Source organism: Leptinotarsa decemlineata, unplaced genomic scaffold (genome assembly GCF_025532065.1).
Source record: "Leptinotarsa decemlineata unplaced genomic scaffold, Ldec_3_MD MMD2_tig00000035_RagTag_RagTag, whole genome shotgun sequence".
Lineage (NCBI taxonomy): Eukaryota > Metazoa > Arthropoda > Insecta > Coleoptera > Chrysomelidae > Leptinotarsa > Leptinotarsa decemlineata.
Genome location: NW_027412540.1, coordinates 5,096,065 through 5,113,350, shown reverse-complemented (window position 1 = coordinate 5,113,350; position 17,286 = coordinate 5,096,065). Strand labels below are relative to the sequence as shown.

General features: G+C 33.4%; 2 protein-coding genes across 4 annotated transcripts in view; one reads left to right on the top strand and one right to left on the bottom strand.

The window, feature by feature from the left end:
- The window catches only part of LOC111506190 (limbic system-associated membrane protein), a 1,118,878-nt gene that overhangs the window by 137,947 nt on the left and 963,645 nt on the right, over positions 1 to 17,286 (bottom strand). The gene's annotated exons all lie outside the window — the stretch shown is intronic.
- On the top strand, positions 12,570 to 15,705 carry LOC111504878 (uncharacterized). Of its 3 annotated transcripts, none has more exons than XR_012464677.1 (5): positions 12,570 to 14,200; positions 14,594 to 14,772; positions 14,839 to 15,016; positions 15,097 to 15,315; positions 15,374 to 15,705. XR_012464677.1 is itself a non-coding variant. In XM_074171777.1 (5 exons), the coding sequence occupies exons 2-4, from the start codon at positions 14,604 to 14,606 to the stop codon at positions 15,187 to 15,189; spliced, it is 372 nt and encodes a 123-aa protein (XP_074027878.1). In that variant the 5' UTR covers positions 12,570 to 14,200; positions 14,594 to 14,603; the 3' UTR covers positions 15,190 to 15,315; positions 15,374 to 15,705. The 3 variants fall into 3 exon arrangements, 2 of the variants coding, with proteins under 2 accessions (XP_074027878.1, XP_074027879.1); XM_074171777.1 differs by having other exon boundaries at positions 14,907 to 15,016; XM_074171778.1 differs by lacking the exon at positions 14,839 to 15,016.

Genomic DNA, 17,286 nt, shown 5'->3' with positions numbered 1-17,286 from the left:
CAACAGAAGAGTGGAGGCGATAACGCCTGATCTGATACTCATACTGAAAGATGCTAAAGTGGAAACAGTGCAAGCGATGTTACGTCACATTTCGTTCAATAGCAACGCATCAACAACAGGGGCAGACTACCTGAGTCAACATAAATACAACCAACTAACTGGAAATCACCAATCATCGGTGAATCGTCAAGAGGAATAAACCTCTGAAGAAGACAGCTACTAGTGCTCTCGAAAAGTCAGGATGCAGTTCCAAACTACGACGGTCTTCAATTCCGAATGGAAATAGTGACACTGAATATGGATAACGTATAGAAAAAAAAGGATGTAGGCTTTCTACTTCTCCATCTTGATACAAAAAATGTAGGAATCTTCCAAAGAAAGAAAGGAAGCAATCAATTTCAAAAATTACCCCTATATAAAGATGTGTAGACATGAACTGTATTCTCCCATATTCTAGTTGAACAGCATTTGTTCATATATCGGAGCCTCATCTACGAAGCAGAGTTTGAATTATAAATGATTGAAAAAATATATATGAATAAAAAAAATGAGGAAGATAATAGTTTGTAATTTCTGTTCGGTTATCTGAAAAAAAAATGACTCACCTATAAAAACGTGAAAATTCTCCTTACATACACTTCAACAGATTACTATCGAATAAAACATGGTTAGTGTAACAACACATTGTTCCATGAATGCCTTATATAAAATATGTAACACGCTCTCATGCATAGTCATGCATGTTAGCACAAATCGCATAGTTGATATGTAATTTATTATGCTTCCATTTCACGACAAGGTTCTCTGACGATTTCAGCTGAGTGGAATATGGAGAATTGCGGCTTTTGATTACGAATGATGGAATTTGAATACTCGATATATTCCTGCAGTGAACATAATACGAACTTTATAATACTACCATTTGATGTACTGAACAGAAATCAATTGTTTCATAAGATACATGATTCTTGTCGTTTCAGATTATTCGAACTTGTACTTCTAAGACCATATCACCCTAGATATGAATGAATATACTATAATTTTACAAATATAATGTAGAAGGCAACGGAAGTGAAATAATTATAACAGTGATGATATCAGGACATTTCTGAGAACTGCAGTAAATATATTTTGGGATCATAGAATGTTATAGATTATGACGAATTTTTCAACACATTTCATTTAGTAACATAAATTCCTGAATTTTCACAAACTATATCAGAAATGATTTCATCTTCACAAACTTGATTATCAATGATGCAATAATGAAAATAAAGTTTGTGAAGATCAATAGATCTATGGATCTTCATCAAGTAACGGCCAAGTCAATCAGGGAATTTCTAAATGTCAATCAGACAATAAATATAACATTGTGAAATGTATTTTATGATACTTCCAACCCAATAAGGTTACATGAACATGCATTATTACCATAAATGGAAGCAAACAATGAATTGATGACATTATACAAGAAACCCACCAAAGTTAGATTATTGGGACAAACAGGCATTTACAAAAAATATGAAATATCACAGATGGAATATGCCAAAAGAAAATCTAAAGTGGAATAATTCGTGAAAGCACCGAAAAAAATGAATTGAATGTTTTATTTATGTATGTTTTGTAAAGAATATTACTGGAGTTTTATTTCCCAACACCAAATCGTTATTTTTAACACCTTGACACGTGTTTCGATCACCAAGTGGTCATCTTCAAAGAGGAAGATTAAAACGTTTTGTAATAATTGAAAAAATATTCAGTATTTATTTTTCAAATTATTTATTCTCTGTTTTTCATTCAAATTCAGTTTTAGGCATGAACTATGATGATATAGGAATTTTATCAATTGAAAAACAAAGATGGATTCTTAAAATAGTACAGTCCAGTAAAACACAAATTAGTTTGTATAAAAAATCTGAAATATGAAATTGGAGCGAATTGTACAATTATAATTCACCTTTTGAATAACTGGGTATGCTTCATCCAAAATGAAGTTATTTCAACCCCTATCTAATTAATTTGTACGATATGAGAAAAGTAAATGTCCTGCCAGTACCTATAATCAAATGAGCGTCGTTTTCAACAACACAAGAAGTACAATTTCTTGAATAGCTATTCAATTCATCATTTGAATCATGTATGTAGCATGTATGAATATGTTTAAATATGTTTAAAGAAATATTTGAATGTTTGAAAATATGTTTAAAAAAATATTGAATATTATTAGATCTGTTCGAATTGTTATTAACCTAATTTCAGATATCATTAATCTCAAGATATCACTGATGTTGATTTCTGCCTTCAATATTTCAACTCCGATATCATTTCATCTTTTTTATGGGGTCAAAAAGAAACAGTAAAAATAAATGAAATTTTCGCACGTTTTTCGAAAGTTTCGTGGTAACGTGAGACTATAAATATTGCTCCACGCTTTCAATGTAGATATCGGTGTAATTCTCGAAAACAATATTTCTCTTTCCTTGTGCTTTCCAGTATGCACTTCAAGACACGGATGACGTACGACTCACATTAGGGAAGCACGTGAGGCTATCGCAACTTTCCGCACTCAGTAAAGACCCTCAAATGCCATATTGACTCGCCAGTAACGGATTGGAAAGTTTTTGATCTCTATGTTATTACTGGAAAAAATTGAAGATTTGTGTTTTTGCTCCGTGAGTCTTACAAGTGAAAATAATCCAGCCTCTTAGTGTATTTTTCTCCAATTTTGTTCTATTCCAACAATCTCATTCGTTATACATAATTGTACAGGTTATATGGTGTACATATTTTTCATATCGATCTTTTGATGAACACAAAAATTGCAATGGAAAACTTTGAATATGATGAGTTACTGCAAATATTCAAAATATCTTTCACAATTAAAACAGTTTCTGTTTACCAGAATTTTGACTATGGAAAAAATAATTATACAGACACTTTTCCCAGCGTTTGAGAGACTGAAATCTGCCTCCCTGTTCAGAACTAGAAAAATCAAAGTAAATCAACAACATTGGCATATTCCACCTACTAATATACTTAGATTTCACCCATCCCTGAAGACCTACTTAGCTCCGATCCGTTCTATATAGAAGTAGATCTTCGAATTCTCAATGTGAACCACGATAATTGAATTATCTGTAACTACTGATATTTTTTCAGCAAAAAGATTATTCAATTCATACTAAATGATTTTTGTTTGAATAGTTATTTGAATTTTTTGCACAGAGTATGCTTCATTCCAGATTGAGGAATTTTTCTGATCGATCTATTTCCAAAATCTCACGGAAAAAAATTGTGGTAATTCAAGAATTATTCATTCGTCACATTATACCATATTCGAAAATATTTGAGAACATAACGAACAATAATTATGCCAAAAAAGTTTTAAGGAGGTGGCGGATGTAAGTTTTGGCGAAGGTGCAAACTCTTATATATTAGTCGCAGGCGCTTGGATGATCCCACCATTTACAGTATATTTATAATGTTTACTGCAATTTGGGCACAAGAAGTTTTCCCAATGAGCAGACAACAAAGCTATTATTTCCCAAACTACATCGGAAACGATTCGATTCTCACAAACTTCATTTTCAAACAAATCACGACATCATGAAAAATGAGAAATGAAATATACTAGGTTTTTTACCACTTTTATTTGTAAGTAACGTGACTACAGTTCCATCCTATGAGCAGTATCGTGAGAATTTCGAAGAATGGATTCATACGAAAACAGTCAAAACGTAGATGTTTGTGTGTGTGTGTGTGTTGTGTGTTGGTATGAATTGCATACACACGATTTTGCATGAACATTCCTCCGTGAATAGAATTGTTCACGTTCGATCCTGCATAATTTCACAGTGGCTCAAAAAATGCTGATGAAATTCGGAAGAGGTGCATTAAGTGCCGTGTATAACCTTTCTACAGATGATGAGTAATGGCTCTATGCTTACGAAAACTGAACAAAAGTCACTGTGAGTTTATCAAACTGAATCCAGCTCAAAAGAAGTTTTTCCCGCACGAAGTACTTCAAACAATTGGTCGCCGATTTTTGAACAAAAAACAAAAGATCCTGTGGTAACCGTATTTATTGAGAAACGGATAGTATTATATTCAATTCTGATTGGTAACTGAATAAGTGTAAAACATTTAAGCAGGTGATTCCTCATCGAAAAAAAGATAGGATCTTTTATATAAAGAAACTTCATTGGAGCATCCCTTGTTGAGATACAGCCCCTTGAATGGGTTACATAAAATCTGTATAACAAGTTTTTTCACAAGCACTGAAAAAGTTACAATATTGAAATTAACCTGACGTTTTGTACTAGCAAAAAGACACTCAGCCAGTAATTTATTTGGTTTACCCCATGGTTGTAAGGCGTGGAAAACGCAACCCCTAAAATTTATTTCCAATGTAACTTTTTGTCTTATTATTTGTTTACCATTCAAAAATTTATTTCCGATAGCCTGTTTCATTCTAAACAAAAAATGTCTTCCGGATTTTTTGCCCAAAATAAACCAGTTCGCAGCAAAAAATTATTTTGCGAACAACTACAGAGATACATCGTCATAAATGCGAACTGGATTTATTGTTATTTTGTAGTTAGTACCTGCATTAAACGATTAAAGGGTAATAAACAAAACTAATGTATTAATAACAAAACACACAACATGTAGAAATCACAGTAAATGTTCAATATGTCTACCTTCAGATATTATGCATGCGTCTAGACGTCGGCGCATTGAGCCACGTACTCGCTCAAATATTCCTGGAGTCTCTCTGATTACCCTGTACGCATCGATGATGCGGTTTCTTAAGTTCTCTACATCGCGAACAGAAGTACGATTAACCAAATGCTCAATCGGGAGGATTGAGATCAGGGGATCGAGCGGGCCAGTTCTGTGGTCCTCTTCGACCTATCTACTGATTTGCATATGTTTCAGTTAAATGGTGACGTTCAAGGGTATAAGAGTTGTAAGGGTATTAAAGTTGTTCCTTTGAAATTCGAAATACCGTCATATGATCAAAATTTAGCTGAAAACCAATCTTTCTAGTACTGGTAGTAGGTTGATCTTCAATCAAATTAAGTACTGCTTCCTCAAGCTGTGGTGTTCGTACTTCTTGATGGTGACCACAATCCTGCGTTCTTTTGTCGAATGAACCATATTCTCGTAATAATTGATGAAGTCGAGCAAATAGTCTATGTGAAGGATGCTGCCGTTAAGGATACATTTCAGCATATCTTCTAGAAGCTTCTAACCCATTCCCCTGCGACAGACCGTTAACGTAATGCATATCAGCCATTTCCTCATTTGTGTATGCCGTTTTAATAACAAGTGAATTATTAAAGTAACAAATTAAGAACAGAACAACAACACACAATTAGTATTGATTCAATTTCGAAAATTCACACACTGACAGCTTCATACCAATATAATTGTCACTACTAGATACAGATTAGTTTCGTATTTTCGTATTTATGACGATGTATCTCTCTAGTTGTTCGTAAAATAATTTTTTGCTGCGAACTGGTTTATTTTGGGGAAAAAACCCAAGAGACATTTTTTGAATGAATGAAACAGGTTATCGGAAATGAATTTTTAAATGGTAAACAAATAATAAGAGAAGAAGTTACATTGGAAATACATTTTAGGGGTTGTGTTTTCCACCCCTTACAACCATGGAATAAACCAAATAAATTACTGGCTAAGTGTCTTCTTGGTAGTACAAAACGTCAGGTTAAATTAAATATTGTAAATTTTTCAGTGTTTGTGAAAAAAATTGTTATACAAATTTTATGTACCCCCTTTAAGGGGCTGTATCTTAACAAGGGATGCTCCAATGAAGTTTATTTATATGAAAGATCCTATCTTTTTTTCGATGGGAAATCACCTCCTTAAATGTTTTACACTTATTTAGTTACACCCTGTATAACTATTTGTTTACCAGAAATGCCAAATGAGGAAAAATAACTCAAGACGATGAATTATTCTTCATCAGAATATTGTGAGCTCTCGCACATCGGCCCCAACTAGCGCTCATCACAAGAAGCGATTTTTATAACTCGTGCAGAAAGTAACCTATTCCACACCATGAGTGAAAATAGTAGCAGGAGCGAATGCGAATGCCAGAATGAGACGAGTGTGGAATAGATTTTCCGCATGAGTAGCATACTATACTGTTCTAACGATCAAATTTAAAATATATTTATTCAACTTTGAACTAAATATTTCACAATTTGATTGCTGAAATGACCGCAAAAATTTATAGTGACAGAACCACATATTGAAATATATTTGCAGATACAATTCGAATCATTTTGAATTTTCACTGATTTCTCTTTTCTTTTAAAAAGAGATATTCTATTCTTGACAGACAAAAGGTGTGGTGGTTTAAGGAAAGTGTATCGGTCTATTGATCAAGCAGTTCCAGGTTTGATTCCGGACCATGTCAATTGTTTCTAGTTTTCTTAGCTTGACATAAGAATGAGAGAATGGTAGTGCGGAACAATATTCTACACAGGGTGGTACATCTGTACGGAATTTATGAATTTCTGGTTTGAAAAGTACGGAATATGACATTTTCTGTTCAGATCGTAGGTAGATGAAACAATGTTATCTATTGATATGCATGATTACTGTTGCAAAAATATACAAATTGAAATTATGAAAGATATACTTTTTGTATAAAGATGGAGGAGTACAAAGCCTGAATTTTTTTCCTGAAATTTCAAACTATTCCGAAACCAACATTGTGTCGACTAAAAATGCTTCTCATCTAAACTAAAAGAATCGAACTGAATTAATTTTGAATGAAATACACAGACAAACTTCGACATCGACCGCCGAATGAGATTGGTCCTGTTTTCCAATTAGTTGGAAGTCAATTAGTTGAAACAGAAATTGAAAAAAACAAGAATCCTATTTGAGAACTCATTAATTTTGAAAGCATGTAAAGTGCCAAAGGCTATTCTTCCAAATTATTATATCCCGTAGTGATTTGTGGTTGAAGTGAATCACCTACTTTAACACTCTTTCAATATCCTCACTTGTATGTTTATTTGTAACCGACTCCTCTGGACTCGATTTTGACTAATTTTAAACGGACAGATTGACTTTAAACGTCGTACACTAATCAAGAATCGGTGATAATACAATAATTTCATGAGTTTATCTCATTATCCTGATCAGGTTCGCCAGGATTAAGTAATTTCCTCACATAGTCTCTGTGTGGGCAAGTGACACAACCACACTGTCTGCGCATGCGTACCATCTACTTATTTTTCATCTCGAGCACTCGGCTTATTAGTGGTAATACATTTCGTCGCTATCAGTTGGTCTATTGGCCGAGTGATCTCATAGATGTCGCTAAGGAGATCTTCTGTATACATTTAATTTTGAGAATTGACACACACAAAAATAACTTTGAGTCGATTGTCACGTGATGTACTGAAAATTGTGTCTCCCCATTGCTACACAATAAATGATTTCGTATTAAGATTGACAGATAACAACAATATATATTATAGCTTGGAAAATGTAAACAAATGGGCATGAAATAGCAAGCCAATATAAGAGAAAGCTGGTGTTACACTGATGCCCATATTTTTGATAAGCTGAAAAGAATTGAAAACAGAAAATATACCTAGTTTCCACGTAGAAGTGAACAATTCCGGAGACACGTTTTGTCAACAATGAATGGATTGTTCTTAGATTTTATTTTCTTTGTTGATTGTTAGCGTTGCAAGAATTGGTCTGTTTCTTCAGGCAGAACACTGAAAGATGTGTCAGAAAATTAGAAGATTATATTAACATTTCTACGATTACTCACAAAACTTCATTGCCTAAAATTTCTTAGGGTGAAGATTTAGTATTTTTTAGTTAGTTTTTATTTTTTCATATTTATTCCTGAATTTCACAAATTGTGTTGAAATTTTCTTTTGTTCAATTCCAATTCAATATCAATCCATTAATTTTTGTCATGGGATTCGATCTATTCATACTTTGAATCATTTGAACTTCAGTACTAGCTGCAGCAAAATAGTAATTTTTTTTCATATTTATGAAATATCATACGTCTAACAAACTGCAATTAGTGTCTAATGATAATTTGATGTTTCCACGTTAGAGTGTCATATTTCATATTTATTCATTTATTATTCAAACAGGCCTACAAGGCCTCATCACACGAATAAAAAAATTCAATATACATTTAAATTGATACATTTGTACGGCTTACAGTCTAATATCTAATATATGCTCAATTGAAGTTTTTTATGTACTCTGTAATGAATTTTTTGAAAGCACTCAATGAAACTGTCCAATCTATATCCATCAATATGTTGATTGTATTTGCTAGTCCTAACATGATTATGATTGGTGGCCTAACAGTAATAGTTTTCTTCGGCACTGAAATTTATGTTAAGATGAATTTCCTGACATTGGGTCGACTCCTGGCCTGCTAGCCTCAATTCACTGCTCTATAAATAACCTAATTCAGCGGCGTTCACTACACAGATCTACCAACACCCCTTGACATAAAAAACTTTCACCCAATGGCCAATATATGAAGGAAATATTTCAATGAAACCTGTTTGTCGTTGCGGAAAATGTTGACCCGATGAAAAAATTGCCGGAAATCCGTTTACTGATTGCATATGTTCTTGTACAGGATACTGTGGACCACAAGTTTTTGTACGTAACTGGAGTAAGTGTTTTTGTCAATGAAAAATTGCCAGCAGAGACGAATTGAATGACATTATCCCGGTTAGCTCGTGCAGGCGACAGATGATTAGTCTTTATGATTCATTTTAATTATGGATTTTCGTTGAAGATGAAAAAGGGCGCTTCATTGTGAGTAATTTGTTCCGCCATAGGTTGATCCTGGTTGATTAATTATGTTGAAACAATGGTGTTGGAGGATAAAATTCAGACTACGTTGAAGAGAAATGGTAAATGGTGTTATTTTTACTGATTAAAAAAATACATTCGAATGCTAGGTAAATGATTAGAATGATGTATCGATCAATGATGATCTCTTCATTTCTCAGGTCTTACACACTATAAATTATTTTTAAAAAATTATAGTTTGAAAATATGAAAAAACACGCTTTATTAGCGACACAAACTGAAAAATTAAAAATAATTCGAAACTAATTTGAGTTTGTGTTCAACATCGATGATAAGTCATATGGCTTGATGTAACTAACGACTTTCAATAAGTCTGTAATCAGCATAAATCTATTTACAAAAAAAAATTAACCTTTCTGTAGAAAAGCGTGGGGTGCTGAATATCTATTGTTATAAATACTTGGTTAGGAGCTGTTTTCCAGATTGGCTTCCTACGTTTTTCTACAACAAAATGACTTTTTTTGTAATTATCCATTCTATTTTTATTCTATTATTATTTTAATACCTATCAAAAGTAGTAAGTTACAACATCGAAGAAAGGTTGGAGATTTGTCCCTCTTCTATAGATACTTCCACGGGAAATGTTCAAGAGACTTGGCACATTTGATTCCACCAAGAGCGGTAAATATCAGAAATACCCGACGAACTGCTCATCGTTTTGTGGTTCAATTCAGTACACCTTGAACTCCACTGTTTAAAGACTCTTTCATCTGGAGGTTTATGTGGAATAAACTTCCTGAGAACGTTTTCCCAAATGGATTTAATCTGCAGCGATTCAAATCTAATGTGAATCGCTACTTTCGTACAATCACCGCACTGAGAGCGCCTCAAGGATTTTGCTGTAGTGCTTGTATTTTGTTTTTGGAAAAAATTATGCCATAGGACTCATTATCGATGTTGAACACAATCCTCAATCAGTTTCGAATTATTTTTTATTTTTGAGTTTGTGTAAGGTTACGTTAGGTCTAAAGTGAGTGGGTCTATTCGACCCTTCACCGCAACCCGGAAAGGTTTATTGTGGCTCACACCTATTCACACTCGGCCAAATAAACCCAGCTTCTCATCGAAGCCGATTAGTTTGTCAGATGGTAAGAGTACGGCTCTGCCGAACTCTAAAAACCTGATTCAGTCCCCAGCGGGGCAGGCACAAATCATATGCTCTGCTGTTTCATCATTTTCCAAACAGAGGCGACACACACTGTCTTCCGACAGTCCAAGTCTCTGCATATGATGATTGAAACGACAGTGACCTGTAAGAAGGCCTGTTAGACATCGTAGTTCATTCCCACTGTAGGCCAACATCTGTTTGGTATCGAGCTTCGAAGGGTGAATAAACGCCTTGAAGTGAGCCAATCTTGGAAGATTCTGCCAGAAGTCCATGAATCTTCTTGCCATCCAGGTGTTCAAAGTTTGTTTGGCAGAGCCCAAAGCGATGCCAATGACAGGTTCTGGTCCGATGAAACTGCTTTTAGCACTCTCCTGTGCAAGGGAGTCAGCAGTTTCGTTGCCTTTCAGGCCTGTATTGCCAGGAATCCAGTCCAGAGACAATCTGTTAAGTCTGCCTATCGAGAAGAGTCGTTTTTGGCAATTTGCTATCAATTTAGACATTGCTCGGTAGGAGCCAAGAGCTACCAACGCCGCTTGACTGTCCGAGAATATTTTTATTGACTTATGTGTGAGGTTGAATGTATCCAATGTCCCCGCACACAATTCAAGTGTCTAGGCAGGTACATATCTCTGTCCTGGGTCTGCGACTAAAAACACCTGCACGAGAACCGGAAGGTGTTTTTGAGAACGCCTTAAGGATTTTGCTGTAATGCTTGTGTTTTGGCCTTGAAAAAAATCAAGACATAGGACTCATTATCGATGTTGAACACAATCTCAAATCAGTTATGCATTATTTTTCATTTTGTGGGGTGTGTCGCTATTGAAGCGTGATTTATTCAGTTTTTTAAATTATATCAATTGACCACTTTTTGATTTGGCTTGCTATTTTGAGCCTATATATTTCAATATGAAATATGTACGCACGCACAGACAGTGTGGTTGTCCCATTTGCTCTCACATAGAGACTGTGAGGAAATTATTTAATCCTGGCGATACTGATGAGGATAATGGGACGAATTTATGGGAGTATTGTATTGTCACCAATTTTTGATGAATGTACAAAGTTTGAAATACATCTGTCCTTTCGAAGTTAGTCCAAACAGAGTCCAAAACAGTCGGTTAGAAACAAACAAACCAACATGAAAGTGAAGCTTAAATTGGCGTGGTGAAAACGCTTGTCACTAAAGGATAGTTTCGTGTTTGTTGAAACTTCTTTCGAATTGAATTTTTAATATGAAAAATGTGTTATAATTATCATAGATACACAGTAAAAAGTATTTCTTTTGAAAAAGATCATAGGTTGCTTTGAAATTTTCATCTCTATTGGAGATGAAAATTATTCCGAAAATGAACTATTTTGAATCAAAAAATATAATATCATCTCAAAATCTACCACCTATTTGAAGAGAAAAATTAACTGTTCCAAATGGAGAGCAATATCAGCTTGATCTGAACACATATTGTTTGTTTGAATTTAAAACTGTATCCCTTCAAATAACTCAATTCGTTTATAACAAGAGTTTTTTGAATCTATACACAAAACTATATTTCGATCGACTGAAGATAACAGGAATTTTGTATATAAAGAACAGGGTTCCTTTCAAAGGAGTATTTCATTCATTTCAGTTTGAAAAAACTGTTTTATTTGAACATAGATATTATTGAAGAGAATTTATATTTATTATTATGAGAAACGAACAATGTAGAACACTGTTCGCGTACGCGCCAGTATGTATTGGAAAGTGACGTTAGTGTGTTGTGATTTTAGGAAGAAGTGTTTAATGTGTCAGTAGGTAGTGCAATTCTTTTACGATCATTTTGTATTTACCATAATGGAACAGATTTAACAACACTGGAGTCTTACACAGTTGGATGAAATTTTGAATGAAATTTCATGGGTAAGTATTATAATTGGAAGAAATTGAGGTGTTTGGGTTACTTGAGAAAGAAACTCCGCTATACCAGTAAGTAGGTACTGCGTTGTATACCTAGTACCGAAGAGAAAGTGGTAAACTTTGACACCAATTCTTTAATTTGCCTTCATTTTGCGAAAATTATATCAATGCTTCGTACACAGTAAAAAATATTTGAGTGTAATTTTAATAAACGAGTTTTCACAATTCACTCCGATTGAATATAACACCAAAATATTATAGATCTGCCATATTTTTCAAGATGATAATAATATGGTGTACCTTGTGTTCCATTATGTAGTGATTAATCCAATAGCGGTGTTTTGTACAGTTTGTGAAAGAAATATTCACAAACTTTCACATATCTTAGTGTTACCTTAAATCTGGTATCAAAAAATACACCAAAATTAATAAGTTACACTAAATTTATTACATTATGACAATTAGGAGTAAATATCGTACACGAATATGACATATTCTTGATTACTAAAATGTTTATTGGTAAGAAACACCATATTTTTGCAGAAATAAACATTTTTAGGTGTTATTTTTATAAGGACTTTATATATTTGTTACATTTAATTTGAAAAAAAAAAATTGATCAAATTAGTAAGTGGACAGTAATTAATATATTTTTAAATATGGTGCAAAGATTTTAAAAATTATAACCTCTATCTAGCATACTCTTTGTATGCCATAATTGTCCTTATTTTCTCTGCACATTATTATTTATAATGTTGAAATTCTTTCATGGTTGAAACATTTTATCCATCAGGTACCTACAAGTGGCACAGGGTAGTACTTCAATTCACTCATTTGGTTTACCTATTATTCATTGACTGACAGTGCTGCCATACCTTATTTGGCCAATATTATTCAAATAGCTCTATAGAGTTGAGGCCACAGACCAATACATGGTGTCTTCTTTAACAACATTGAAGACCTTGGCTAATTAAAGCACCTGACCTTTGCTTTTCTCAGGTCGAGTGCTCCAGGGGATATTGAATTCGTTTTGGAAAATGAGAAGTGCCGAATTTACTGAAACTATTCATTTTTCCCCTCCTCAGGCTGATACAAGCAAACAAGCCTGGTGTAATTCTCCTCGACCATCAAAGTGAGAAAATATTTGTCATGGAGTTTTCAGATGCGGGTGAGGCAAATATCGTCCGAAAAGAGAAGGAAAAACGGATGAAATATCAAGATTTACTGTTCGAACTTCACAGACTCTACCCAGACCACTCTGTTAAAATTGTTGTTCTGATTATTGGAGTCCTTGGTGGAATGATGCCCTCCCTACTCTAAAATCTTAAGATCATACCGGCTTGCCGCAATGCGGCAGAAATCTTGGCTAGACAAATGCAGAAGGCTGTCATTCATGACTCATTACGTCTACTCAGGGCACATGATTTTCGGACCCGGTGATCACCTACACCAAGCTGTGGGGAGTGGTCTTTAGCCAGCGTCAGCGAGCCCTCCGAATGGGTCGGAGCTTCGTGGAAAGGATCCCACCGGCACAACCTTAATATATATACCATTCAAAATACAATGGTATATTTCAAAAATCTTGTTCATAGAACAAGGTTCTGCTCTTCCAGTCAACCATAAGGTTATGAAATTAATAAGCAACGAAACATTCCATCCATGATCCAATATCAGACAGAGCTGTTTCGACACATCACAGGTTTCATCATGGACATCATCATCATCATGGACACTAGGAAAAATATTTGGTTCAGGTTATAAAATTACAAAGTGGTATCTAGTGAACAGTTTACATGTTTCCTTTGAGAAAATAATGTTTCCTAGATTCGAAACCTCCAGGATTTCTGTGGAATTACTATTTGACAGAAGAAATAATCATTCAATTAATTTTTCTGAGGCTGGAATACAAAGTAAACACTTACTTTATAAACCAAAAAATTTATTTGAACTTTTATTTGACTGAAGTCTTATTATTTTCCTATTTTACTGGCAACGCTGTAATAGCGCCACTGTTAGGATCGTATCAAATCAGACAGCCGTGGATTTGGAAGAGTTACTCCAAATTCTACACTCAGTAAGTAGGACGTCTGTTTGTAAAAATTTCGCTATTGGGAACCAATTATTGTCTGTGCTTGGTTGGCGTTATTGTGTATAGTGAAGTTGGATATCAGAGATCTTGAAACTTAAAAGTTCTGGAAGGAATTTCACTGGTGTATATAGAAAACGCTAGCAATTCCTATAAAAGTTATCCTACATCACATTCAGTAGTAATCCAGAAGTAATCAAATCTGCAAGTAAGTGTTTCTTAAATTTTATTTTACATGATTAAGTCTACTCTCCTAGCGAATTATGGTTGGTTAAACTTCCATAGGTATAATATTTGATTTCAAAGCTGTACTCAGTCAACTTCTAGATTTTATAGGTGATTTCAAAGAACATGTGTCTAATTTCACGTTTTTCCGTTAATATTTTACCTGAAATAAAAAATGTTTGGATTTGATGATTAACAACCAGTTTTTACCTGCATAAAATCCGATTCAGTGTCAACCAACACTCCTAGGCGTGGTTTAACACTTCCTGGTGTAGGACAGCAAAATTCCGATTCACAAAATACACCTCTTACTGGAGTACACCAGTAAGAGGTGTATATTATGAAAGTTTTCAGCAAGTTTTTGTCTTTGTTTCAGTAAAAAAAAGATGGGTATTCAAAGTGAAATAAAAACTTTTGAAAAAGATAAAGACTTCACTGAAATTGAAGACAATTTTTTGGAATTTTTCTGCAAATCTGAAGAAGAACCTTATTTGAGAATATTTTTAGATTCTGATCCGATTTCCGAGACCTTAGCTCCTTTGGACATATTGTCAGGTGAATAATACCTTTTTTTCCAAAATATTTTCTCACAAAATATAATTTATTTCATTTGAATTCAAGGTTTTCAAAAATTTACTGTGACTTTTTAAATAAAAAAATTAATTACAAATACGGATTCGGTTTTGTAGATTCCACTATTAAGGCAATATGTGATACTGATATATTTGATAGAACTAATAGCTCTACATCTACGTTATTAATTAGCTCCAGAATGGAAAAAAATATTTCAGATGTAGATGTAAGTACTTACTATGTAGAATTAGGCTTTCCTTACCATAATTCAGTGTTCACATCATTGTTATAATTATTATTTTGTAGGATCTACAAACACAAATTATTCGTGGCGGCGGGCAGTACATAATATACCAGTACCAGAAGAATGAAATGTTAACTGACAGAAGCAGAATATAGTTAGTAAACATAGTTGCAAATGTGCTTTATGAAAAATATGGAAGTGCAGTACCCAAGAGCGCAAAAATGGAGTGCGCAAAAATTTTCCCAATGTACACAAATTTTGAAAGTTCTACAAGGGATTACGTGAGTTCATAATTGATGACTTTTTTGTAATATTTTAGGAAATTTTTTTCAATCCTAGCACAAATGGAGGGTATCCTGCAAATCGGCTGAGAACTCAAAATAGAATAACTAAAATAGAGAAAAACAATCCTCCTGTCAAACACCTTCATGACCAGAATGTTTCGATAACATCAGAGGAAATGAATCCTACTAATGAACTTCAAAATCTGTTTTTATTTAATAATATTCTGTTTGAATTATTGATGTTTTGGTATCAGACCAATTGTCAACAAAAATCATGTTCAGTTAGGTTTTCTCAAGAGCTATTATTTCTAAAGTAACTATGTAAACGTTATTTTTATTTGTTTTCCACAGATACACGTTTTGATATTAAATGGAATTTAATCATGATTTATGTTTGTTTTTATTTCTTGTTATTAGGCGAATTTAATTTCTTGAGTATCTTTCGAATTCATACCCAAAACCGGTGTTTTTTAATATTTATCATTTTATTGTACTTTACAAATACATCAAATTGAGTTGAGAATTACACGAAACGTTTTTACAGAAACACTGGTGCTGGTATGAATTCGAAATAAAAAAGATAAATTTCGCACCAGAAGAGTATGATATAATACAACCTAGTGTAAATTTACACCTAAAAATATTTAAAGAGAGAAACCTGATTCACTCCAAAATAGTGCTTCTTTACACCGAGAAAGTGCTATAAACCACTGCCAGGAATAACATTTTTGAAGCTCAATTAAAAAAAACACTTGAATATTAAAAATATTACCATGAAATGAAAAAAACATCACCAGTTGATGTAAATTCACACCAGATGTAGTGTAGATTCACACCATTATTTTGTAACATTTCACCAGAATTGTGTTTTATCGCACTACAAAAATGTTGAAGGAAACCTTTTTGTAGTTTATACACACCAAAAATTATTGAATTTTACACCGAAATTTTTTATAATATTCACCATAAAAATTTGAAAACACACTGAGTGAACTCAAAATCAATAAAAGGAATATTAATTTAAAATAAAATATGTGTTGTGAATAACACCATATTTGGTGTGCCCTGTAATCCTTTTAGTGGTGTAAAATATGTCGGTGTTATTTGTCACTAAAAAAATGAGGACCTATATGGACACCAGTCGATGTCAGCGGGTGTTAGATGGTGTAAAATATTTTTTACAGTGTAAGTTTCACACATGCATTATTACATTTGCCGAGCTCTGCAAATGTATATTAATTGAAAAATCCCCCACGTTGATTCAAATTCGCCAATCTCTTGTTTTGAACATATCTTTTATTTCGTTTCAAATAAGTGCATTTTCTCTAAAAAAAAATTGACTTTCTCTCAGAACGAATTCATTTTTTATTGAACGAGAGAGGTACTCATAGTTTCGACAATAAATTATAATACAAAAATACCAAAATAGGCACCAGTAGGTATAAGAAGCACCTACATATGATAGCCACTTTCTGATTTCAACATGTAAATGTTTGTTGAATTCCGAAATATCTTTGCTTTCTGTAATTACTTCAGAAATGTTCTTATGTTATTCCTTGAGAACAAATTGAATATACCCTACTCAGCTTGAAATTATTTAATATATCTCCTTTTGGAATGTAAGAAATCAGAATTTCCAAAAACGTGAAAACAGTGAATGTTTTTATTTAAATAGCGAATCACATACCTTTAAGTATGTTTGTATGATCATGAGTTGAATTTTTTGAATGAAACATAATTTCCATTGATTCTCTAATAATATTCACACAACACTTTGGATTCCCATAACGGTTTTGAAAGGCGATTGTGGATAAACAAAAGCAGAATGCAGAACTTGATAGACCAGAATGGCATCTAGTTTTGAATACTTCATTTGTGTAAAATTACTAATAAATTAATTCATTTTCTTGTCTGAGTTGTAATGTTGTTCATAGGATTTGATTTTATTATATTTGTTAATTTGCGATT